This window comes from Mauremys mutica, chromosome 12 (genome assembly GCF_020497125.1).
Source record: "Mauremys mutica isolate MM-2020 ecotype Southern chromosome 12, ASM2049712v1, whole genome shotgun sequence".
In the NCBI taxonomy this organism is placed as follows: Eukaryota; Metazoa; Chordata; order Testudines; family Geoemydidae; genus Mauremys; species Mauremys mutica.
Genome location: NC_059083.1, coordinates 72,839,620 through 72,864,768, shown reverse-complemented (window position 1 = coordinate 72,864,768; position 25,149 = coordinate 72,839,620). Strand labels below are relative to the sequence as shown.

The 25,149-nt window shown below is 42.8% G+C and overlaps 1 protein-coding gene across 5 annotated transcripts in view; it reads right to left on the bottom strand.

Moving 5' to 3' along the window:
* Nucleotides 1-25,149, bottom strand: part of HLF (HLF transcription factor, PAR bZIP family member) — a 69,467-nt gene that overhangs the window by 21,182 nt on the left and 23,136 nt on the right. For 2 of the 5 annotated variants that reach the window (XM_044983463.1, XM_044983464.1), the window contains exons 2-3: nt 21,175-21,291; nt 19,076-19,411 (exon numbers count right to left, since the gene is read on the bottom strand). In XM_044983463.1, the coding sequence (XP_044839398.1) occupies nt 19,076-19,411; nt 21,175-21,291 (453 nt within the window). Of the gene's footprint in view, nt 1-19,075; nt 19,412-21,174; nt 21,292-21,434; nt 21,585-21,764; nt 21,897-25,149 lie in introns of those variants that run through there. The other 3 variants (XM_044983465.1, XM_044983467.1, XM_044983466.1) reach the window with 3 other exon arrangements.

Here is a 25,149-nt window from a genome sequence, read left to right as displayed (position 1 = left end):
CACTCTCTCTCTCTCTCTCTGTAATTCATTTCAGGTTACTCAGGAAACTGGAGAAAGACCTGCCTACCACCAAAGGTGATCTTACAAACAAGTCAGCTGCAGCCAAAGCTCAGATTTATTGCCAGGTCTTTGCCGCAGCTCAAGTCAAACGTATGTATAGCTGTTTCTTATGAAGGATTTCCAGACTCTGCCCAAAACAAGCAACCCTGACCCCAGATTACAGTTACTGTACAACAATGGGGCACTGGGCAGGCTCTTACAGAACGTAGTAAAAACAGTTTCATTTCAACTGAAATTTTTGACATTACCTTCAAGTGCCTACAAAGCATTTAAGTAACTACATATTGGCGTCTCCCTTCCAAGGCACGGCATCTGTACTGCAGAATCATCTGCTCGCACTGGCAGCAATGAAACATCACTTGGATTTTGCAAAGATTTCTTTAAAAGGAAAAACTTTGAACAGTACAAAACATTAGCTGAGGAACAGGGTGAAGCTTGTAGGCAGGCCAAGGATGCGAGAACTCAAGCTACACACCTGTGAGCCTGCATGCCCTTACTCATGTCATCAGTCTTTACACACGAGTGGTCCCATGGTACCAATTAATAAGTTCGTAAGAGCAACACCTTTCTTACCACCCTAATGTCCCATTGCTGTTTGTCAATGCGGGCAAATGTACACAATTCCTGAAGGCTGGGAATTGCAAAGGAAAAATTAATCTCAGGAGAGGAGACACACCATTACTCTTTCTGCTTAACTGGCTAATGGTTTAACAAGAACCTGTCTGGTGAGTTTCAGCAGCTCCAGGAGATCATCTGAGGGCACTTTTGAGAAGGGCTGAAGCTGCTAACTGCCACCAGTGGCCCGCAGCTCTCTAAGATTACTGTTTACAACTGGGATCTCTCAAAAAGCAGCTAAGGAAGTAAGGTGCCTAGATCCTCTTAAAATTCAGTGCACACCTAATTCCTGTAGAAATCTCAACCTGAATCTTTAAAGCCCTTAAGTGCGCGCGTGTGTGTGAGCACATGCGTTTTAAAATCAAAATCACAGTACATAGCCCAGTTGTAATAGGCGTCGTTCCATGTACTTATAATCAGATCAGAGGTGATTATTGCCCACCCCATAATGAACCAGTTTAGGAGCCAAATCCAGCCCAGACCCTTGCACAGGCTTGCAAGACCTGAAAAAGCAACTGAATCCTTGAGGGCTTTTTGGGACCAAAACCTCCTCTAGTTTCAATCTGTACGAGCTCCACCAAAGTGAATGTAATTAAGTGAAATTCATCATTGGTAGGAACGGGAACATAGTTTAGCCCCTGCAGTGCTGGGTTGTAAAGACACTGAGAAGCAGGTGCAGCGAATCAGGCTAAGCTACAGACTGTGTCCAGAGTGGGTCCAGGGAACCCAGATCCTCTGAACAAAACCCTCCCATAGAGGATAACTTGCTGTCTGGAGACTACAATGGTGCTGTGCAGCTGCTCTGCATACAGTCTCCAGGACGGGAATTCCAGCTGCCCCAACCTTTGCTCCAAACTCTTTTACTTGGGCTTGGTGGACCAGGAACAGACACTTCTCAATACACACAGGATTGAATAGGACGTGTTATAAAGAGGGGGTGACCCTTTGAAAGTCAATTCTTGAAATTTCAAGTTCAGTGAAATTTAATGAGTTTAGAAAGGGCCAACCCTGACCCTCTCCATCACTCCATCAAAGGTCTGATGAAGTCAGTGGGAGGCTCTGATTTTTTGTGGAACAGGCTGTGAACCCCTGATTTTTAAGTAAACACACCTGAAATGCTTCTAATGACAGTGAATTTAAGGCTTCAAGGCTTTCCCACCATACACTAAACAAACCATAAATCACTAGAAGACATGGAGATACCACATGTATTGTAGGTGATCTGTAGCGACACAGCTTGACATAGTATTTTAACCTAAATCTGACCTTACAAAGAAGGCCCATTTTCTGAGATCTCTAGAGCTGGAGGGGCTCCTACCATGCTGCTGTGTCCTTAGTGTATAGCAGCGTAGCTCCACTGACTTGAATACAATTTTGCTGATTTACATCAGCTGAGGGTCTGGCCCACTATTTCCTTTCTTCTACACATTTGTGAACTTAGGAGAGTCCAACAGAGGTGACGGTTGCTATATATTCTCAAGACCCCTCTACATAGATTTTAGAAAGGCTGCTAAATAGCTATTGTGGGACTAGCTATTTCAGTCTGTTGATCTATTCAGACACAGCCTATAGTTTCACATAAAGCAATCACAAAAGTTGTCTAGGACAACTATTTTTTATGTATATATTAAAAAAAAACACATCACAAGAAATAGTCCCTTATAAAATACTACAGAGTTCTCTCATAGCAGCCCCAAATGCCAGAGCAGTGCTACCAACCCATGTTTTGGATGGCTGTGGTATTTTTTTTAATAAGGGCATCATCAGAAATGTTGGGGTTTTGACCACAATGCCAACTTTCCAAAACACACACTGGATTTTGAAAAGTCAATTTTGGATTCACAGAGAAATAAAGGCTTTATGATGCAAACTCATTTATCTCCCAAGAATCCAAAAGCCTCCTAGACTGCTAAAATCAAATCCAGCTTTATTTTCATGGGTGAGTCAGATTGCATGCAAACAGCTTCAGAGGCAGGCAAGTTGGGGGCAGGAGAGAGAGACCTTAAGAGGAACAAGCATCCATCTCCAAAATTCTAACTGCACCCTCCTATTTCCCAAGACATTTACTAATATTTTCACTGACAATCTGTATTTTCCACTTATAGCTGGAGGCACAAACAATAAACTTTAAAAAAAGGTTAAAAGATTAGCGACAAGGACAGACTTTATTAGTTTAACAAGTCTTGCTATTTTCAGAGCTCCAGCAAAGCTACTTCCTTCCATATTTGGCCTTCAATCCATCCTGGAGAAGCTTTTGATCTCTGAAAGAGTAACAGCGTAACTGTGTCATCAGCACCCTGGCAGTGGGGAGGGTGGGGGCGTAGTTAAGAAGTTTGGTTTTCAAGCTGTAGAATTATAGCCTCATCCTAAATGCATCCCATGTCATGGCTGTAACATGTTCTGAACATGTATATAGAGTGTAAACACTGAACTGGGACTCTCAAGTCGGCTGGCTAAACACCAGTGGTGGTGTTATATGATGGAAAGAAAGAAGGAAAGAGAGACTGATTACTATCCAAATATACCCTAGCGTGGATGTCCTGCCAAACAGCATATGTGTGATTGCGTGCTCCAAACTGAAATAAAAGCTTGGCCAGGAGCCCAGCACTTTGCTGTATTTTGCTCAGCTAGCCACAATCTGGCAGAACAGAGTGAACACATTCTAATCCACGTGACGGCGAAGCCGATTTCCTTGTGTTGGTTAAATGTGATCTTCAGACTGTACACAGCAGCGGCTCTGGGAAAACGTGAGAAAGTGGGAAAGAACAAGCCAGAGGCTATGACCTGGCATGCAGCAGAAAAAGGAGAAGCAACTTCAGAAATTGTTTAGGGGTTTGCTGAACTGTAGATTAGCTAGGTCCAGTCCTGTGAAGTGTGCCGAGCACCATTCACTCTCATGGATTTAAATGGGAGTTACAGATGATCAGCACCTCTCGGGCTTGGGACCGTCACACCAGCACACAGGCTCTAATCCTGAAAGGGACTGAGAACTGCCAACGGACGAGGATTCTGAGCACCTCACAGGAGTGGACTAAAAATGGACTCAATCTTGCAAAGTGCTGAGTGCCCTCAAATCCCAAAGTCAGCGAGAGCTAAAAGTGCCCATCACCTCTCAGGATCTGGCCCAGTATAAGAATGATAAAAGTCCATATCTGATGATGGGCCACATGGCTCACAGTTCCAATACCTTTCCTTAAAGTCGTCCCCAAGCAGCCGCACTGAAATATAGGAGACTACTCACAAAGTAAGCGGGGCACAATTTAACCCCCCCTAGGATAAACGATGCTACAAATGTAAGGTCCTATTGTTATGATGATATTAATGGCAGTAATGCATTTAACTAATGGACCTAAGTAACAACAAGGGGCAGCCACTGCCAGTATCCATATCAGCATGTGACTGATTCACTCTCTTACACCTGAGAGCATGTTACAGGTATAAGACAACAGAAAGCCTCCAGCACCAGAGCACAGGAAATATATCCCTGCTGCAGAGAATGACGACGAAGGATAAAACAGAAGCAGGGGTACAGAATGAAAATATATCTGTTTACTTACTACAGAAATGAGAGGATAATCAAGACACGTGCAGAAGCTCCTGAAATCACAGAAAGACATGGGCAAGTTCTCTCCTTTTATTTGACCGATGATTCCTTTTCACGTGTTTGATTTTCTCTCAGTAGTTAATGGAGTGCACTTACTCTTTTGGTTTTCTTGTCTCCTTGGATGCGTGCAAGGAATTAAGCCATGAGAAGTGGAATTATCAGCTTTTTCTAACTCATAAAACTTTACTATGAAAAGATATTTACATTGTGATTGCTGATTTTTAGATCAGAAAACAAAATGCATTGAGCAACCACAGAACCACTGCCAGCTTTAGCCACACGTGAGTCATCTAATGCAAAATCTGATGCATTTAGACAAGTAAAAACAACCCTGAAGATGGGACTTTTTTTTTATAAAAAGGGGGGAATCTTTCCATATTAGTGACCCATTTGCACATTTAATTTTTTTTATGATTTCATACGTTAAACTATATAGATGACTTAATTTTGCAAACCTCACTCAAGCAAACTTCCAATGGGATTTGACAGAGTACGAAGCATGTGTTTCATCTCTCTGTGCTGTTTTGTATAGACTACTCAAATTTTTAATGTCCTTCTAGGAATCAGATTAACTATTCTGGAACTGAAAATCCACAAAATCTGTTATCAAAGCCCCATCTAACCAGCAGTTTTCCCCCTTGGGAAACATTTTTTTTAATATGGTTTCTGCTAACACAGTTTTCCCAACTAGTGTTATGGGTCATAAGTTTGTTTAAAAACAAAACAAAAAACTTTTTTGAGACTAGATACTGCCTAGGTTCTATCCTGGAAAACTAGCAGGGCTTTCGACAATGGATATTGAAAATGTCTTGGCTCAGTCTTTTTAGCAAGCAAACCATTTACAACCCTAATTGATGAGTGGGTGCAGGCAGGACCCAAGGATGACATGACTGCCGGAGACTACTAGTCTTGAGAATGGTTTTTAACAGCCTTGTGGCTGACACAACTGAGTGACCAGACAGTTTTCCAAACGTTTTCTAACACAGCAAAAACTGCAGTAGGGGCCCAATACAGTAGAAAGGCCTGTTTTTTTCAAAAGTGACCACTGACTTCTGGGTGCCTCAGTTTTGGGGGTCCCTTCGTTGTGACACCTGTGGTCTGGTTTTCAGATGGGCCAAACAACTCCAATCAGCACCAAGGCCTGAGGTGTTTCAAGCTGGCACCCAAAATACAGGCACCCAACATCCGTGGCCACTTTTAAGAACATAAGAACGGCCGTACTGGGTCAGACCAAAGGTCCATCTAGCCCAGTATCCTGTCTACCAACAGTGGCCAATGCCAGGTGCCCCAGAGGGAGTGAACCTAACAGGCAATGATCAAGTGATCTCTCTCCTACCATCCATCTCTATCCTCTGACAAACAAAGGCTAGGGACACCATTCCTTACGCATCCTGGCTAATAGCCATTTATGGACTTAACCACCATGAATTTATCCAGTACTCTTTTAAACGCTTTTGAAACACTTTTGAAAGTTTTCAGCTGAACCTTTTCAGAATGCGGGTGCTTGGATTATCTGTGTCAAACACACACTGTCACAGTGTCACACTCTGTAGCCTTATAAATGCTTATGGTGCTTTAGTGATTAGAACTGGTCTAAATTTTTGGACTGAAAACAAAATGTGCTCCATGAACTCTTTGCTACTGAACTTTCTGGAGATGGGCAGTAGCCAATATAAATTGTGAGTTTGAGTCCCTAGCCCTCGCCTGCTCTTCAGTTGCCTACGATGTAACACTGAGCATATATTTGTTGACTAAATAACTCGAAGTAAGGGTCAATACTAGCTACATTACTATTAGACAGAGGGGGATTTCCTCCAGTGCTCCCCATTCATCATTCATTGTATTGCAGCATAAATAAATTACCAAAATAATTGAAATCAGCGAGGTTATACTGCGTTATTTTAACGAATAAAATATGCAGAATTTTGCAGAATTTTAAAATACTGTGCACAGAATTTTTAATTTTTTGGTGCAGAATTCCCCCGGGAGTAGGCAACATCTTAAGACACAATTATAAAAACAAAAAACAAACATTCACATTTCCCAGTAAACTGTAGCTTAGTGTCCATGGAACAGTCCCAACTCTCTTTCAAAGCATTACTTTTTATACACCAGTCTTCCTCACTTCACATGCCCTTTTATGATACCATCACTAGATCCAAAGATTTTTTTTATGTCAAAAGGTGGTCTTCAAGTCACTTTATTATACGTTGGAAACGTAATACAGAGTAGATTAGCAAGCAAGAGGAAAAAAAAAAATCTGCCCAGTACTATACTGATGTACTACATTATGCTGCAAGGCGGTTGTGTCATTAAAGCTTTCTACCGACACACCCATATTTACAGCACACGATGTACTGTACAATGCACCATGCCAAGAAACTCAACATATCTAATCTGGCAGAAAAAACAAAAAGTCATATCAGGTTAATCCAATCCTTCAATTACTCAATTTCTTAAAACCCACAAGAAAACAAATCTCTCTCTCTCCTCTCTACTTTATCCCCCTAAAAACTTAGCTTTCCTCAATCCCTGACTGTTCCTAGCCCACTTCCACCATGTTTCTTATTGATTCCTAACTGATCCCCTCCATGCCCCAGCCTATGAACGGAAAGTTACATTGATTAAAACATGCTGCATAAGGTGGAAAGGGCTGGTAGACGTATACTTTGGAGATTGGATGGCAAGACGTATACACAAGGTCACTCAGACACCTCCCTGCCAACATTTCCCCACAACTGATATTGCAACGGCTGTGATAAGATGAGGTGCTCAAGATCGCAGGCACCAAACTGAAATGGGACATGGCTGAGAACAGAGCCATTTCAGCAAGGTGCCCTTGACTACAGAACTGGGGTGGTTCTGCTTCACAAAGCAGGAAACAGGATGCAAAAAGCCTGTGTAGACAGGCCAAAGCTATCCTATGTAAGGGCTCCCGCTGCCCGAGTGCAGAGGGGAGACAGGACAAGCTGCAGCTGCTGAATCTTACAATATGTGGACAATATTGCCACTTCAAAGCATTATAAACTGTGAGTCAGGCCTCAAGAAGTCATGCAGTTGGCTTGAAAACAATGAGACTTTAAAAAAAAAAAAGTGTTGGGATCTTTTTAGCTTTTAGAGTTCAATGTTTTGAAGATTTTCTCCACAGCCACGAGGACTAGAAACTGACATTTAAAAAAGGAAGCCAAGATTCTCATATCATCACAAGACTCCAGGAGGAAAAAAAACAAACAAACCACCACCATATACCGTGAAACTTGTGATAGGATTGCAAGAGTTAGCAACACTGTGTACATCAAATACCCCTCTTGCATGGAGGTACAGCAGCTGTAGAGACAGACTCCTTGAGACCTCAGTAACAGCTGAAAGAGGGAATATTCCATTTGTCTGATCCCTGAATTGTCCCTGGAACTACGCCAGTTACCACCCCAGCTTTGACAAGGAACAGGATTTACCCTTAGGAAGTGCTAGCTCATATGTAGCAAGAGTTAGAATTTAATCGCTTGATTTTATCATTGCACTTCTCGATGCTGCATCACTCATTTGAGACCCACATTTACCTCTGTCATACTTACACCTGGTGTTACTCTTTTGCACATTGTTAGACGTGAGATCTTGAAATTGCATGTTGCAGAATTTAAGATCAAACTATTTCAAGATTTCTCCTCTCTCTCTCTCTCTTTTTCTTTTTTGACTGACTCTCTGTATTATACATTTCGAAGGCCAGTGCAACATTCTGCTCTTGGAGGATTGAGCACTATGACTTTGGTAACTTCATCGGCTACTCCTTCAAATGAGCAGGGCCGCCCAGAGGGGGGGGGGCAAAGGGGGCAATTTGCCCCGGGCTCCGCAGGGGCCCCCAAGAGAACAGCGGAGGCTCCCGCCTCCGCCCCTCTCCTGGAGCCTCAGCGCTTGATGTCTCCGGCGGAGCCCCTGAGCCCCGCCCTGCTCAGAGCCGCGTGGTGAGGGGGCGGGGCTGGGAGCTCCGCTCCCTCCGCTCGGCGTGGAGCTCCCAGCCCCGCCCCCCCACCATGCGGCTCTGAGCGGGACGGAGCTCAGGCCCCACCAGGGACACGCTGCGGCTGTTCCGGCGAGGCACTGAGACTCCGGGTGAGGAGGGAGCCGGGGGTAAGAGGCTGGGGCCGGGGCGGGGGGGAAGCGGGACCCGCCGCCGAAGCGCAGCCCGGTCTTCGGCGGCGGGGGGCCCCTTCCGTTCCGGGACCTGCCGCCGAAGTGCCCCGAAGCCCCGGGGGGGGGCCCCCCCCCCTGCCGCCTAATACCCGCCTATGACGGGGCTCCACTTCAGTGGCGGGTCCCGCTTCGGCGGTAATTCGGCGGCGGGGGGCCCCACCGCGGGTCTTCGGGGCACTTCGGCGGCGGGTCCTGGAACAGAAGGGCCCCCCGCCGCCGAAGACCCCGGGCCCCTGGAATCCTCTGGGCAGCCCTGCAAATGAGCTATGCTATGTTTAGAATCTGTTTCACATCATGTTTGTTTCTTCCATTTGGAAAAAAAAGGGGAGGAAAAAAGAGTTACAGTCTCTTTTCCCCCTTAGAAAATAAAACCATGAAAGCAATCACTACTGGGATTCTGTTTAGACAGCACTTGGTGTTTGGTTTTAATGTTTTCATCTGTATTGCAATTACAGAGTGACCACGCTATGTAAAATACAGTCATTTTCATAGGCAGGTACTGAACCAGTAGTGGAGCCTTTGAGCACTTTAGAAAGCATGTGGTCCAATGCATGCCATACGAAGTAATGGATTTGCTATGAATTAAGAGACATGTTTATCTATTTGTTTAGTAAATTCAGGAGCACCAACCAATTTTGCAATGAACTACTTAATCTCCGACCTATTGTCCACAGCTGTGTTCCCGAATAAAGAATTTATTGCAGACTGAGATCCCTATGGCTAATTGGAAAAGAAGTCATTGCCATCCCTACTACCAAACCTGAGCCAAACAATATATTTGTGCCTGTCCATTTATGCATATACATTTTTAGGAGGTCATTTTGTCACAGATGATTTACTGCTGTAGCTCATTCTGGCATCTGTTTATGACAAATGTACACTAATTGAAGGAACATGCTGATTTGTAGGCACCGGGTACATTTTGTTTCAGTAATTATCTGTGTTTCATCTCCAATTAAGCACTGAAGATCTAAGAGATTTTTCCCTGGCCCTATTAAGATTGGGGTTTTACCATTCTAAACAGGAAAAAAAAATCACAAATGGTAGCATATGAGCAAATGCTACCGCTCCGGTATGCTTGTGAATAGTAAATGAAATGTTCTTCTGTTTGGATGAAATTAACAACTTTAAAAGCAAAAGATTAAGACACAGCTACGAATGGAAACCTGATGCAATGGAAGAGGGCTCAGTGTCAAACCGGCTAAACAATGGGTTCGCACGTGATGTAAGTCCAGGCAGAATTTGGCCCTTCAAATTTTTGGCTCAAATGCAGCCCAGAGTAACAGGTGCAACTCCTGTGATGGCTCTGGGCCAGTAACAGCGGTGATGTCAACCAGGGTGTACATTTGGCAGACCACGGGAGTAAGTGGCAAAATATGTAATTTGCACCAATCTGGAATTCAATGGGCATATTGTAAATTCCATGACAAAGAGCGGAATCCAGTAGGAAAAACAACCAATAGAAGTAAAGTGTAATTTACTCCACTGAACACCACTGAAGCTGATGCACTGAATATTTTTCAATTTGTGGTTTTCCAGCTCTTGCACTGTCCAAAATATTTTATATGCTAAAGATCACAGCATGTGTGTCTTCGGGTACTGGTTGGCTAAAATGCTGCTTTTCTATCCATCCCAGGCTTTTCTGGAACTTGTCTGGAACTCATAACATTTTAACCACTGATGAAAGTGAGACCGTTTTAATGAAATGTTTATTTTTTAAAAACATCATTTTTAGTTACTAATATGCCTGTTAAATATATCCCTGGCAAGGCACCACCAGCCAATGAGAGCTTCTGATTATACAATGCTCCAAAGCACTCTTTAATAATATAATATATGGAGATATACCTATCCCATAGAACTGGAAAGGACCTTGAAAGGTCATCAAGTCCAGCTCCCTGCCTTCACTAGCAGGACCAACTACTGATTTTGCCCCAGATCCCTAAATGGCCCCCTCAAGGACTGAACTCACAATCCTGGATTTAGCAGGCCAATGCTCAAACCACTGAGCTATCCCACCCCCCTGAGCATGAGTGTCTTTTCACATAGAGAAATTACCATTGGCTACCACCTCTCAGAAAATCCAGGAAGACAGGAGAACCCTTCCATTCTCCCACACCCCTTAGAGTTGATCGGGGTCAAACAAAGTTCTAGATTGCTCAACCTCTTTCTCCTGCGGTGCAGCACCTCAGGCCTGGTCTACACTTAAAACTTAGATTGCAATAGCTACGGCACTCAAGGGCATGAAAAATCCACACCCATACGTGCCATAGTCAGGCTGAACTCACCCCCAGTGTGGACACAGCTAGGTTGGTGGAAGAATGTTTCTGTCGCCCACTGCTCAGTGAGGTGGTGTTCCTACAGTGATGGAAAATACCCCTTCTGTCGCTGTAGGCTACACTACCCTATGAGGTTATGCCAGCACAGCTACAGGGCCATAGCTATGTCACTATACATGGCCTCATCGACATCAATAGGATTACTTGAGGAGTGAACTATTCATCAGTGTGATTAACTGGGCAGAATCTGGCCATAGCTATCTCCCACTTTGCCAGTCTACTGCCAAATAAATAAATGAAAATTGAACAATTTAATGTTTACTCGGAGCTCCATCTAAACAGACATCCATGTCTCCTTCGCGTATAGCTGATGGTGTCCCCTCTCCTAACCATATCATGAAACAAAATGTGAAGACTTCAGGATACCCCGGCTTCTTAAACGGTCAAATAACTGAACTAGTCAAACACGGCCCCACATTTAGAGATGTGAAAGAAGGCTCTTAGAACTTCACCACAGCTCCTTACTCAGATGATCATGACACATACAGGTTGCTCACCCTTGAAACGTCTCTCCAGAAGTAAATCACCCTTGTTGCCCACTGGGCAACTCTTACCTACCACCTCGAGTCGCACTTACTCACCCAAGTGGTCTCATTCATTTGGTAAAAGCTACTCCATGTGAGGTTTGCCGAATCCGGCCCTGTATATTGCCAAATTATCACACAAAAAGGAGAACATCTTTCTTGTTTACTTTTTAACCTCTAAATATGTTAAATTGCTTGGTCACATAAAAAAGAATCTATTAACCAATAATTACAATTTAACAGCAAATATTAAAACTAAATCTACTGAGTGAGGAGGGTACACAATGTGCTTGCTTCCAGCATTAGCTACGCTTGTGCATTTAGAACTTTCCTTTTTTTTTTTTCCTTGTAATGCAAGAGAGTCTATTTTTATACTGGCCAAAACATACTCTGTATCTTTTTTCTTTGATCCAAAACACAGTTTGGTGAGGAGCTTCTGCATATCACATTTCCCTGGCACATGAAGCCCAGGCAGTTAAACCTTTCCATTTCGCTGTGATTTCACTATCAGTTGGTCATGGCAGGAACAAACAGCCCAACGTGTGCTTGCTGCTGTTCTAGCAAAAGTCATGCTGAGCAGGCTGCACAGGGCAGTGCCACGTGCCTAAAACACATGGTCTTGCAGGCAACAGCCACTCAGAGGAGCCTTCACGGGAGAGTCAATGTGAAGCAGCAGCACTCGGTATGGGCCTGCTTGATGGCTCTGCTGGTCACTTCCACGTGGCAGTCCAAGGTTCAAGAAATCCACAGGGAGGTGGTGTCCTCAGCCTCTCAGTAAGAGGCATGGACCATGGCATGGACCATGCACCTAGTAGTTGCTTGAAGGAAGCATTACAGCTTAGGAGGAGTTTGCGTGCATATCTGGCTGCTGGGAATACGCAAGTCCTTGGATTGTGAAAATTGTTCTGGAAGAGGGGGGAATATTAAGATATATGGGAGGGAAAAGGCAAACCAGAATTAAGGGGTGTTAAAACACACCCCTCCTTGGACTAGGCCACAGATTAAGTCACTCTGTATATGGTGCTGAGAGGCTAGATCAGGGGTGGGCAAACTTTTTGGGCCGAGGGCCTCATCTGGGTGGGGAAATTGTATGCAGGGCCAGGGCAGGGGGTTGGGAGAGGGTGTGGGAGGGAGTGTGGGGTGTGCAGGAATGGGCTCAGGGCAAGGGGTTGGGGCAGAGGAGGGGAGTGGGGTGTATGAGGGGGCTCAGGGAAGGGGGTTGGGGTGCAGAGTGCAGGAGGGGGCTCAGGGCAGGGGTGCAGGAGGGGTGCAGGAGAGGTGCAGGGGGCTCAGGGCATGGGGTTGGGGTGTACAAGGAGGCTTAGGGCAGGGAGCTGGGGGGGTGGGGTGCAGGAGGGGATCAGGCTCCGGCCCGGCGCCGCTTGCCTAAAGCGGCTCCAGGGTGGCAGCAGCGTGCACCGGGGCTAGGGCCAGGCTCCCTGCATGCCTGCCCTGTCCCCTGCCCCGCGCCGCTCCAGGAAGCGCTGCGGCCCCTGGGGGAGGAGGGCTCCGCGTGCGCTGCCCTTTCTGCGCCTCCCGGTACCTCCCCCGAAGCTCCCACTGGCCGTGGTTCCCTGTTCCCGGCCAATGGGAGCCATGGGGGGCGGTGCCTGGAGGCAAGGGCAACACACGGAGCCCTCTGCCCCCCCTGCCCGGGGGCCACAGGGACATGATGCCGGCCGCTTCTGAGAGTGGCCCGGGGCCCACAGCGCCACGGGGGGCAATCCTGCGGGCCGGATCCAAAGCCCCGAGGAAGAACTGGAAAATTCCCAGTGGTAACTCATTTCTCTCAGTTCGGTTCAGGATCTTTTTGGCAAATAAAGGGGAAGAACTATGTCATGCACTGTGCAGGACAGCACTCCACTCCTGCTGTATTCATACCCCGAATGAGCAAAATGTAAGGAAATTCTTCCTACCCCAGCTTCAACTGAGCCCCCGTGGCCCTTCCCACTCTCTGTCATGACAGCTGCACTATCCATTTAAATTACGAAGATGACGGATAAAAAGCCAGATGTTAAACAGATGCCTGCGATCACCAACTAGGTATCATTTGATGACGGCAAAGTATTACACTCAACATTCGTCACACAAAAACAGCAAAGTGCAGTGAAAGATTCTTTAACGAGCTCCATAGCCAAATCCAGGTCTGTGTTCCTACTGCAGAACAGACAAAGACAACACAAGGTCTGCAAAGATGGAAAACACATAATATGGAGCATCAACAAAATGCGTTCATAGTGAACAAGTTAATTTAAAAAACTAACTTTGTGAAACATTTTCCTTAAGATGACTATGGATTTAAACCAACTAATCGGAGGTAAGTGCTCCTGATAGCAAAGAGAAAACATTTCCAAGTCCATCTACACATTAGCGAAGGATGTAACATTGCACTGGTGAGTTGAACAGTCACTATGCCTCATTATTAAACAAAATCACAACCAGAATCTAATCTTGCAGCACTCGCTATATTGGATAGCTCTTGATCCAAATAAAATCTGTATCTGTTATATCCAGCCTCCACTTACTCTGAGTGGTATATTATTTTATTCATTCTTCACTCAAAGAACAAATGATAAATTGATGAACCTATCTTTTTGTCAACCACAATGTAACGATACAGTCCAATACAAAAAAAAGGGGGGAGAGGGGAAGGGGGCATTTTTCCTAAAGGAAAACCAATCCATTATAATTCTGTAATGTCATATTTACAATTCAGGCCAGATTAGCTTTGCTGAGCAAATGTCACTGCATGTTTCTGGATAATTTCCAGTAGTGGTAAAATAAGTTAGTACTTAGGAGCTAATTGTGTCATTCAAACAATGGGTAAATTTCAGTACACATACGTGTGATATGCAATATCATAATTTCAACAATGCATTTTAGGTTGCTTGCATATGAATGTTGTAAATAGGGTGACCAGATGTCCCAATTTTATAGGGACAGTCCTGATTTTGGGGTCTTTTTCTTATATAGGCTCCTATTACCCCCCACCCCCTGTCCTGATTTTTCACACTTGCTGTCTGGTCACCCTAGTTGTAAACATACACGTCTCTGAGCCCCTGTTGCACCACACAAACATGTATATATCCCCCCCCCACACACACACACAGTACTCACACACGTATGCATGCACATAATTTTAACATCAATGTATCACATACTATGGGCCACATTCCGTTTGTCTTATTCATGGGAACAGACCCACTTAAACCAATACCATCTGATGGGAGGTGAGCAAGATTTGGTCCTATATATATTAACTGCCACACGGCAAGACAGGCAGCACTAGTAACATTAAGCAGGATGAAACTCAGAGGATGCATGCTGAACACAAAAGAATACAAACATTTTACTATAACTGCGATAGAGTCATCACCCTGGCATCTTAATTTTGCCAACACTAATAAGCCCATATGAATCGCATTTGTATTGGTATTGTAATACTTTTTTGAATTCTAATTGGTTCTGTGCCTTGGCATAATAAAATAAATCATGACAACCAAGCAGAAGTCGTTTTGGTAACTTAAAAAAGGAAACCCACAACTATCAAACCAAGACTTCTTTCTCAAGGCACAATTTTTAAAACAGACTATAAAATCCACATGGAATGTGTAAATAGCATGCCTCCACTGTAATGCTTTTTTACATTATGAATAATAATTTAGCTGCAGCTCATGTCTTCTATATTTCAGAACGGGACATTTGTTTAAGTCTTTTCATAGCAGTTTTAATTGCTATTTTTTAAATATTAAGGAGTTTGATATGTTTAAAATATATTTGCAGTCTGATTTTAAAAGTAGATCAAATACTAAAGTCCATGTTGGAATTCTGATGTTCCCTCAAAACAGAGTGCGTGAAAATAGAGATATTTATAAAATGATGCATGTTAAAATCTATTGACACAGTGAATTTGCACTGTCTTTAAGAAAGTTGCTGCTTAAAAATTTTCTTGGTTTTACTCTGCATCCAGTTATAGCACAGAAAAAATATTGTGACTTACAAACATGAACTCAACTCTTCATCTAGAGAAAAATAAACTACATGATTGTTCGGCAATAGAAGGTGCCATGAAATTTTAAAAACTGCACTCACGGCTATTTCCCCCTTTCCACCCCACACATCGAGATCTGGATTTCTTTTGCAACAGTAAAAAAAAGTATAACTGCATTTGTGAAAAAAGGTTATGAGCCCCAAGAATGTTGCAAACAGCTCAGGGAAAAAAAAACACTAAAAATCAATGGGCTGCAAAAAACATGCAAACAGCTGACCCCATAACTCAGATTACAAATACATTCTGACAGGTGATCATTAAAAGGCTGGCTCCCTTTCAGGAGCTTCTGAAAAAAGAATGGCAAGGGAAAATCACATCTTAATTTTGTGTGCGCGCACGTGTGAGAGAGAGAGAGAGAGAGATAGAGAATCACATATGTGCACAATGGCTTGTTAAAAATATCTCAAGAAAAGTAGGGGTGTTTTTTCCTCTTGCCAACTCGAAGTGTTATTTAATTTGGGAGAATGGTATCAATTACTGTTCACTCTAAACTCTGAGGCCCCTTAAAACTGAGGGAAAAAACAGTTTCACAAGAACTAGCCAGTGTCAAGGCGAGTAAATAAAAAAATCACAGAATAACTTCCCAGCTTGGGCCCAAAACACTGTTCATAGCTTTATATTTTTTTAAATAAATGAATTTTGCCAATTCATGTGATTTTTGCACATTATTTTTCCTCCCTAACTATTGTCATTCTATTTATTTATTTTGCTTCTTTATCAAATGGTTCTGACAATGGCATTACATGCTGTGCATGGCAAGTGATCAACCAGAGGGGAGAGGAGTGGTTTCCTGCTCCCAGCTGCAAAGTTTGCTTTCTCAAATGTTGTATGAGTGTAGGGTCACAATCAAAGTTTAGTAAGAATATGCCCCTTTATTTGAAAGCATAAGGTTTCTTATTGCTCCGTTTCTGCCAAACTGTTGATATTATGCACAGGGTTATCATCTCGGACACTGGCATAACTCCATTAGAGATACTAAGGGACTGATTTAAAGTCCCCTGAACTCAGTGAAAAATTCCCATTGGCATCAAATGGTTTTGAATTAGGCTCTATGATCAAAATCCGGCCTTAAGGTGTTTCCTCCTCTGCCTATTGCTTAGGGCAGAATTAGATAAGTTCATAGAGGATAGGTCCATCAATGACTATTAACCAGGATGGGCAGGAATGCAACCCCATGCTCTGAATATCCCTAGCCTCTTTTTGCCAGAAGCTGGGAGTGGATGACAGGGGATGGATCACTTGATGATTGCCTGTTCTGTTCATTCCCGCTGAAGCACCTGGCATTGGCCAGGGTCGGAAGACAGGATACTGGTCTAGATGGGCCACTGGTCTGACCCAGTATGGCTGTTCTTCTGTAGCTTTGAGTCTCATGTAACTCAACTGAAGTCAATAATTATACTCTGGGTTTACACTAGTGTAACAGATCAGAATCTGATGTAAATTTTTGAGTTTTATTTCTTGCCTGATGTTTAACTATTACTTCTCCGTTTTTATTGTGTGTGCTTTTTGCCTGGTATGTTACAGGGTTATAGGACATACAATGATACGGCCAACATTACAAACAAGAACCTTCCTCCCTACTATTACCACTGAAATGACAGCTGGGGCCCTGAATTCTCATCTGTCTTAAAGAATATGGTCCTGTTGACTGTACGAATTCTCTTTCGCGCTTTCTCCCTTTTTCTTCCCCTGATCATTTTACATTGTGGCATCTGTGTATTACTATTTTTACTTCTGTTTGTAGTTTTAGCCTGTTAATAGCTAGGTTACCAGTAGGAAAAAGATGACAGGCAATTTTCCATGGAATTCCAACAGATTCTTGACACGATTTAAGCAAAAATTCCTGCAGAGCTGGTTAGCATTTCTCCAGATTATTATTAGAACTGTCGATTAATCGCGGTTAACTCAACTAAAAAAAAATAATTGAAATTAATCAGTTTTAATCATACTGTTAAACAAAATAGAATACCAATTGAAATGTATTACATATTTTGGATGTTTTTCTGCATTTTCCTATATATTGTATTCTGTGTTGTAATTGAAATCAAAGTGTATATTATTTTTTATTACAAATATTTGCACTGTAAAAACGATAAACAAAAGAAATAGTATTTTTCAATTCACTTCATACAAGTACTGTATTGCAATCTCTACTGTGAAAGTGTAACTTACAAATGTAGATTTTTGTTTGTTACATAACTGCACTCAAAAACAAAACAATGTAAAACTTCAGCACCTACAAGTCCACTCAGTCCTATTTCTTGTTCAGCCAGTCGCTAAAAGAAACATGTTTGTTTACATTTACAGGAGATAATGCTGCCTGCTTCTTATTTACAATGTCACCAGAAAGTGAGAACAGGCATTTGCATGGCAATTTTGTAGCCGGCACTGCAAGGTATTTACTCGACAGATATGCTAAACATGCGCATGCCCCTTAATGCTTCGGCCACCATTGCAGAGGACATGCTGATGATGCTCATTAAAAAAAATAATGTGTTAATTACATTTGTGACTGAACTCCTTGGGGGAGAATTGTATATCCCCTTCTCTATTTTACCTGCATTTTGTCACATATTTCATCTTATAGCAGTCTCGGATGATGACTCAGCACACGTTGTTCATTTTAAGAACACTTTCACTGCAGATTTCACAAAAAACACAAAGAAGGTACCAATGTGAGATTTCTAAAGACAGCTATGGCACTCGACCCAAGGTTTAAGAATCTGAAGTGCCTCCCAAAATCTGAGAGGGATGAGGTGTGGAGCATGTTTTCAGAAGTCTTAAAAGAGCAACGCTCCAATGCTGAAACTTCAAAACCCGAAGCACCAATAAAGAAAATCAACCTTCTGTGGGTGGCATCTGACTCAGATAATGAAAATGAACATCTGTCGGACCTCACTGCTTTGGACTGTTATTGAGCAGAACCCGTCATCAGCATAGACGCATGTACCCTGGATTGGTGGCTGAAGCATAAAGGGACATATGAATCTTTAGCACACCTGGCACCTAATATCTTGCGATGCCGGCTACAACAGTGCCATGAGAACGCCTGTTCTCACTTTCAGGTGACATTATAAACAAGAAGCGGGTAGCATTATCTCCTGGAAATGTAAACAAACTTGTTTGTTTGAGTGATTGGCTGAACAAGAAGTAGGACTGAGTGGACTTCCAGGCTCTAAAATTTTACATTGTTTTATTTTTGAATGCAGTTTGGTTTTTTTTTTTTAAACGTAATTCTACATTTGTAAGTTCAACTTTCATCATAAAGACATTGCACTACAGTACTTGTATTAGGTGAACTGAAAAATACTATTTATTTTGTTTTTTTACAGTGCAAATACTTGTAAGCAAAAATAAATATAAGGTGAGCACTGTACACATTGTATTCTGTGTTGTAAATGAAATCAAAATATTTGAAAATGTAGAAAACATCCAAAAATATTTAAATAAATGGTATTCTATTATTGTTTAACAGTGTGATTAATCAAGCGATTAATCTTTTTAATCGTGCAATTAATCATGATTAATTTTTTTAATCACGTGACAGCCCTCATTATTATTATTGGCCCTGCCAATGACTTGCTTCAAGTTGGACTTCTCTATGTTGCCAGTCAGAAATAATTATCTACTTCTTTCATTTGTTTGCGGGGCTCATTTAAGAACCTCCAGGGAAGGTCTTATGGCTGATTACCTGGTCTGACTGGGCTCTGCATGCAGTTTTGAGACACCATGCCCGGATGGACTGATGTAGACGCCCTGCTGCTGAGGTCCATGACAGAGGGTGCTGCTGAGGTAGCCTGCTGGAGATTTGGCTGGTGTGGACTGTGGTCATGTTGGGCTGGGCTGGGTGGAATTCCATTTTCCGAGAGGAATTCTTCCAGGTCCATGTATTCCAACTGGAAAGTGTCTCCATCATATGGCAGCGTCTTGTCCCATAACGTTGGCCCCAAGAAAGCTGACTGGGGGACTGAGGTGCTGGTGCTGTCATCATCTAGCTTCTTTTCTTTGTCTTTTTCTTTACCAAATGCTTGTAAAAAACACAATAAAGATGTAAGTGCTGAGTAGTTAATACTTATTATTTTCAAGAAGATATTTTCCACTTTCTCCTATTGTAAGAGCCTAACATCTCATCACATACATAAGTCCTTTGATTCTTTTCATCTGGCACAGAATTAAAAGGTCCAACCAAGTGACCATGAACTGAATGTAGGCATATTTTCATCAGTTCTGTCTATTTTTAGTTAATTCAGCAGCATTCACTGCGGCTTTAAATAAATGCTCACAGATTTCTTGAGAATGTCTGAACTAATCGACCAAGCAAGTTATGGGGCAGATGTTGCCAGGTATTTTATTGAGTTTGAAAGGAACAGTTGTCATCTAAAAACCCCAAATACCTTAACATTATTAAATAAAAGGACCCGATCTTGCAGTCCTTAAACAACAAATCAGCTATTGAGCTTAAGTTGTTTTGCTTGCTTTGAGGTGGCAGAATCGGGCCCATAATAAGTAATAACACCGTATATCTATAATCTGTAGAATTAAAAATAACGTTAAGCTACTTCATTTTCTGCTGTATATGTTTACAATAAAGATTAAAATATTTTGGGATAAATATACTCAGGAGATGTAAAAACAGGTAAAAAAATTAAGAAAAATGCCCAGACTAAAATATTAAGAATCCACTAATTGTTAAACAACTTAAAGTGCTCTTATTCACTCTTACTTAGGAAAACGCTTTAACTCCTACTAAAAATTAACAAGACACAATTATACCATGCATTTTAAGAAGATTTAGCCCCTTGATTTGCTAGAGTCTAAATTATTATAGTTTTTTTTCCTAGTTATATTACCATTATGAACAGAATCCATAGATGTTGCAGGAAGTTTGTATGTTTTCTAAGTAACACACATTTTTGTAATAAAAACACACCTGTTAAAATCCTATTATGATTGCATTATCTTATCATCCCCCAAAAGTGTAAGTTGCAATTTTTCAGCTTTAAAATTCTTATTAGTTACCATTCACCCAAATACGTTTTACACATGTTCATTAAAAAAAAAAGGGTGCAAAATCAGGAAGTAAAATTGCCACAAAACCAAAAAAAAAAAAAAATGCTCAAACTTCAGTCACCCAGAATTTATACTCATTTCTGGAAGGAAATTTTGAAGATGTGCTGCCTGCTCTTTCCTAATAAGTCCATCTTCATTCAGTACAGATGGAATTTATTTATTTTCTGAAGAAACGCTGTTTAGTACCCATCGCCTAACTAGAAAGTGATTGCTATGCATTGATTCAAAAGAAAGACAGTTGTCTTTCATTACTTATTGATCATGTTTATCGTTCGTATCATACTGTCTGTATCTAAAGAATAAAAGTATTCGAGTCTTGCAAAAGCTAAATTTTGCTGGGGTTCACAGCTGAACAGCAGGCAGTTTTCTTCCTATTTATATCTGCTTTTCTAACTCTGCAGAACACTCAAGGGAAATGTATTGAACAGATGAAAGAGTGGAATTCTGCACTGGAAAGGCAGCGGTTTGGTACAATCATCCTGATATGCATGCACTTGGGACTAGGGTGACCAGATGTCCTGATTCTATAGGGACAGTCCCGATTTTGGGGTCTTTTTCTTATATAGGCTCCTATAATCCCCCACCCCATCCCGATTTTTCACACTTGCTGTCTGGTCACCCTGCTTGGGACTAACCCGTTACAATATTAAGTTGCATTTAACATTCATTCGACTCGCACCCCCCCCCAAATTTATAGATCAGCAACTTTCTGCGCCTCACCGTCTTCGTGATTTAGCGGCAGCTTGAGAGGGTTTTCCAGCAGGGATTTCAGCACCCCGTAAGTCGGAGGTAGGAAAGTTGGGTTCAAAGGGAGAGGTCGAGCCATTTTCTCTATCGCTTAAAATAATAATAATAATAATAATAATAATAATAAAAAATCTCCTGGACTCCTCCGTGAAGCTGGAGCCAGCTGAGCGCGCTCGGTCAGGTCTGGCCGGAGCTCCCCTCGCCCCCACACCGACCCAAGCACCACCACGAACCAGGCAGCCGCGTCCTCCGCCCAGCCCCGCTCTGCTCCGCTCCGCTCAGCTCACTCGCGCAGCCATGTGCAGACCCGGGCAAGAATGACGTCAGCGCCCGGGGGAGGAGCTGCCCGCTGAGTCCCCGCGGAGCGTGGCCATGGAATTGCGTTTCCTGTCACCACCTTGATGCCGTTTCCACGCGTGTGCGCGAACCGCGCTGTGCTTGTTGAGGGGGCGTCGAGCCCGGGTCTGCTCGCGGGGACACCAGGACAACACCCCTCCCGCGGGCCATGCCCCGCTTGCTGCGGCTGCAGCAGGGAGAGCGCCCCGGGGCTGCAATAATGTTACCTCCAGCCCACCGGCTGTTTATTACTTTGTGACTCTCTGGGGTTCAAGCGGGTGCTCAGTTAGTTTCCACAGTAACCAGCGTTTGAATGAGTTTGACCTATCCGGGTGCATCAGAACATGCCCAGAGCGCACCTGGAACAACAACAACAAACTTTCACCCGCGCACAGAAGCTTCAATGCAAATATCAACATTGCAATGGGACTAATCAGACAAGGGTCAGAGGATTATTTAGGTTCCTATCCCATGAGGTGTTGACACCCTCCTTCCCCAAGCTTCCACTTAGGGTGACCAGACTGCAAGTGTGAAAAATCGAGACAGGGTGGGGTGGTGGGTAATAGGAGCCTAGATAAGAAAACGTCCCCAAAATCGGGACATCTGGTCACTCTACTTCCACTGCATTCAAAGAGAAAAATATATAGTATTGTCAACCCCAAGCATCCAAAAATCATGAGTCAGGCTACCAGAAATACCCAAACAAAAACAACAGGAGGCTTAAAATTTATGAGCTTAAAAATACATTTTGGATACTCTTTATTTGTCTAGGTTTTTGTTAGGGTCTTTTTTTTTTCCTCCAAGCTTTTATCTGCAACACGAAAGGAAAAATAGCAAATATTGCAGGACTCAGGAGACCACTGAAAGAGCTGGAAACATGAAAAGATAAGTGAAAGCATCTGGAGCAGTTGCAGATGAGATCAGCTCATAGCTGGGACAGAACAAAATGCTGCTGATTTGGAAGCAGGTGATTCCTTTGTCATGAATTATTCCTACCTGGGAACATTCTTGTACCGGTTGGTTCACACTCCAACCAGGGCTTCACTCCTGGTTGGGGAATTTGAAGAAGCAAGTATATCTAGCTCTTGGCAGTTGCCAGTATAACAGCACCTTCGAATTCTGTCTGTGCAGCTAAGCGAGTCCCTCCCTCCACCCCAAAGTCAGTAACAAACCTAAAAGTTCTTGTTTGTAACAAAGTTTAGGTCAATGGACTGAAATACATTTTTACAGTGAACACCACCCCTTCCTCCCTCCCCCCCAAAAAACCCCAATATTTTTTGCCCTGGGGCCTCATTTTGATGACACAAGAAAATACTAGGGGAGGTGTGGGTGAAGTGACATTATATTTATCTAGTCTATTTATGAAGCACCCAAATCATTCTGGTATCTAGGTACTAACCATGGTATCTAGCTTCACAGTTTCACACTACAGCTTTTTTATTTTGTAGCTTTCATATAATTAGAGATGAAAGAAACCTAACAGATCTTTTAGTTCATCTGGCTGCCAGTAAAGGATTGCTACTTACAGCACATACCGTGGAAGACTAGTCCACAGATTTCACCATTAGGAAGGTTTCTTGATCTCCTATCTATATTTTCCTGATGGGGCTTTTCCATCTTTAATTTCTGTGATCCTACTCTCAGTTACATACAGGGCCACCGAGAGTGGGTTCGGGCCCCCCAGCAAGGGCGGACTGGCTAAACAGGGCCAGGGAAGCCGGGCCCCCTTCCGGACCGCCGGGTCCTGGTAATTTGTACCCCCTCTCGTCGGCCCTGGTTACATACCCCCCCCCTTGTTTTTGCCCACGTAGGTTTTCCCCCCTCATCACTGGATCAGAGCACTCACTATGTTTGCCCCTTTTAAACAGTTCCACTCCACCCTTGGTGTTTATACCCTTCAAATACCTGTAATCACTTATATCTTTTATATCTCATCCTGGTTGATTATCACTTAGACAAGTTGTACTTTCCCTTATTTAGCTCTATTAAACTTTCCTCAGACTCAGTCCCTTAATTATTTCACATTTGTTATATACCTAAAAAAATAAAAAATATATTCGCCCTGATCTAGTCATTTCTTTACAAAGATTTACACATCTCTAGCCTGCTTCTTGCTTGCATATATATACCTGCCCCTGGAAATTTCCACTACATGCATCCGACGAAGTGGGTATTCACCCACGAAAGCTCATGCTCCAAAACGTCTGTTAGTCTATAAGGTGCCACATGACTCTTTGCTGCTTTTAAAGATTTACACATCACATTTTCATAACCTCTTTGCTTTTGAATGGCCATTATTTAAAAAAACCTATTAAATGGGTGTCTATCTATTACTCTAGGCACTTTGATGGGTATTTATACAAACAGTCCAGCTAAAATTAGCAGTAACCCACAAGCTCTCAATAAATCTCAACCTTGAACCAAGAGTATGAGAGCATTGGCCTAGACAAAACCTAGGGATTTAAAGTGATCGTCTGGTGTTTCAGAGAAAGAGAAAGTGTAGCATTAACATAATCAAGGAAAACAATTAAAAAGAGGATATGAAAGAACCATGACATGGCACAAAGCCACGGTCTGAGATTAGAGATGTTTTAAGGAGTAACATGATAATAGCAGCACAGCATATTACAGGCCACCCAACGAGACAGAACGACTGGATTATTAAATGATTGCACACATGGCACTAGTGCGTAAAATGGCCAAATTGCTAGTTACTGGAGACTTTAATTACATATGTACAGAGTAAATGACATTAAGAGGAGGGAAATGATTGGCAGTGTTGCATGCATATATCTGGTACAGGAATGATTTTCTATTCAGTATGTGCATAAATAAGAAAGGGAACCTTTATGAGATTTGGTATTAAGCAACAATGAGGATAGACAGAAATATAAGATGCAAAGGTAATGGAGAAACTGGGAACCACCAATAACAGACAATATTCATTTGGAATTAGGATATAAAAGGTCAAAAAGGAAGAGAAAATCTATTGAACTTGTTATGGTTATTATCCACCAAGTGCAAAATATACTCAGTAAAATCTGATGAAATAGGATATTGAATTCAATATAATAAGACCCAAGCTTGTCTCTTTCATTATTTGACATCATGAAGCGTGAAAAACTCCTAGGAACAAATTGTGTCTGGACCTGCATACGTGTAGGACAAAGAGTAGCAACAAAACGGTCCAGGGGCCATGTATAATCCCAGTCTTTGAGTTCCCAGCATGCAGGGACTGGAAATTAACTCAAAGGGACAGGGGAAGGGAAAAGTCATTCCCTCCCATCTATGGACTTGCCAGCAGAGCTGGGCCAGCATTCAGGGAAAACATGCTGCACAAGTATGTAGCACTTCGTCCTGTGCTTCCAGATAAATAATCTTCTCCCCTGTTTTAGGATATGTCTACGCTCCAAGCGAGGGGTGCAATTCCAAGCTTGCATAGCTATACTTGTGCTAGCTCTCAGCTGAGCTAGCATGGTATAAATAGTAGTGAAGCCACAGTACCACGGGCAGCAGTGGCACGGGCTAGTCACTCCAAATATACACCCATGCAGTTCAGGTGGGTTTGTACTCGGGATGGTTAGCCCAGGCTGCCACTGCCGGGCTACTGCG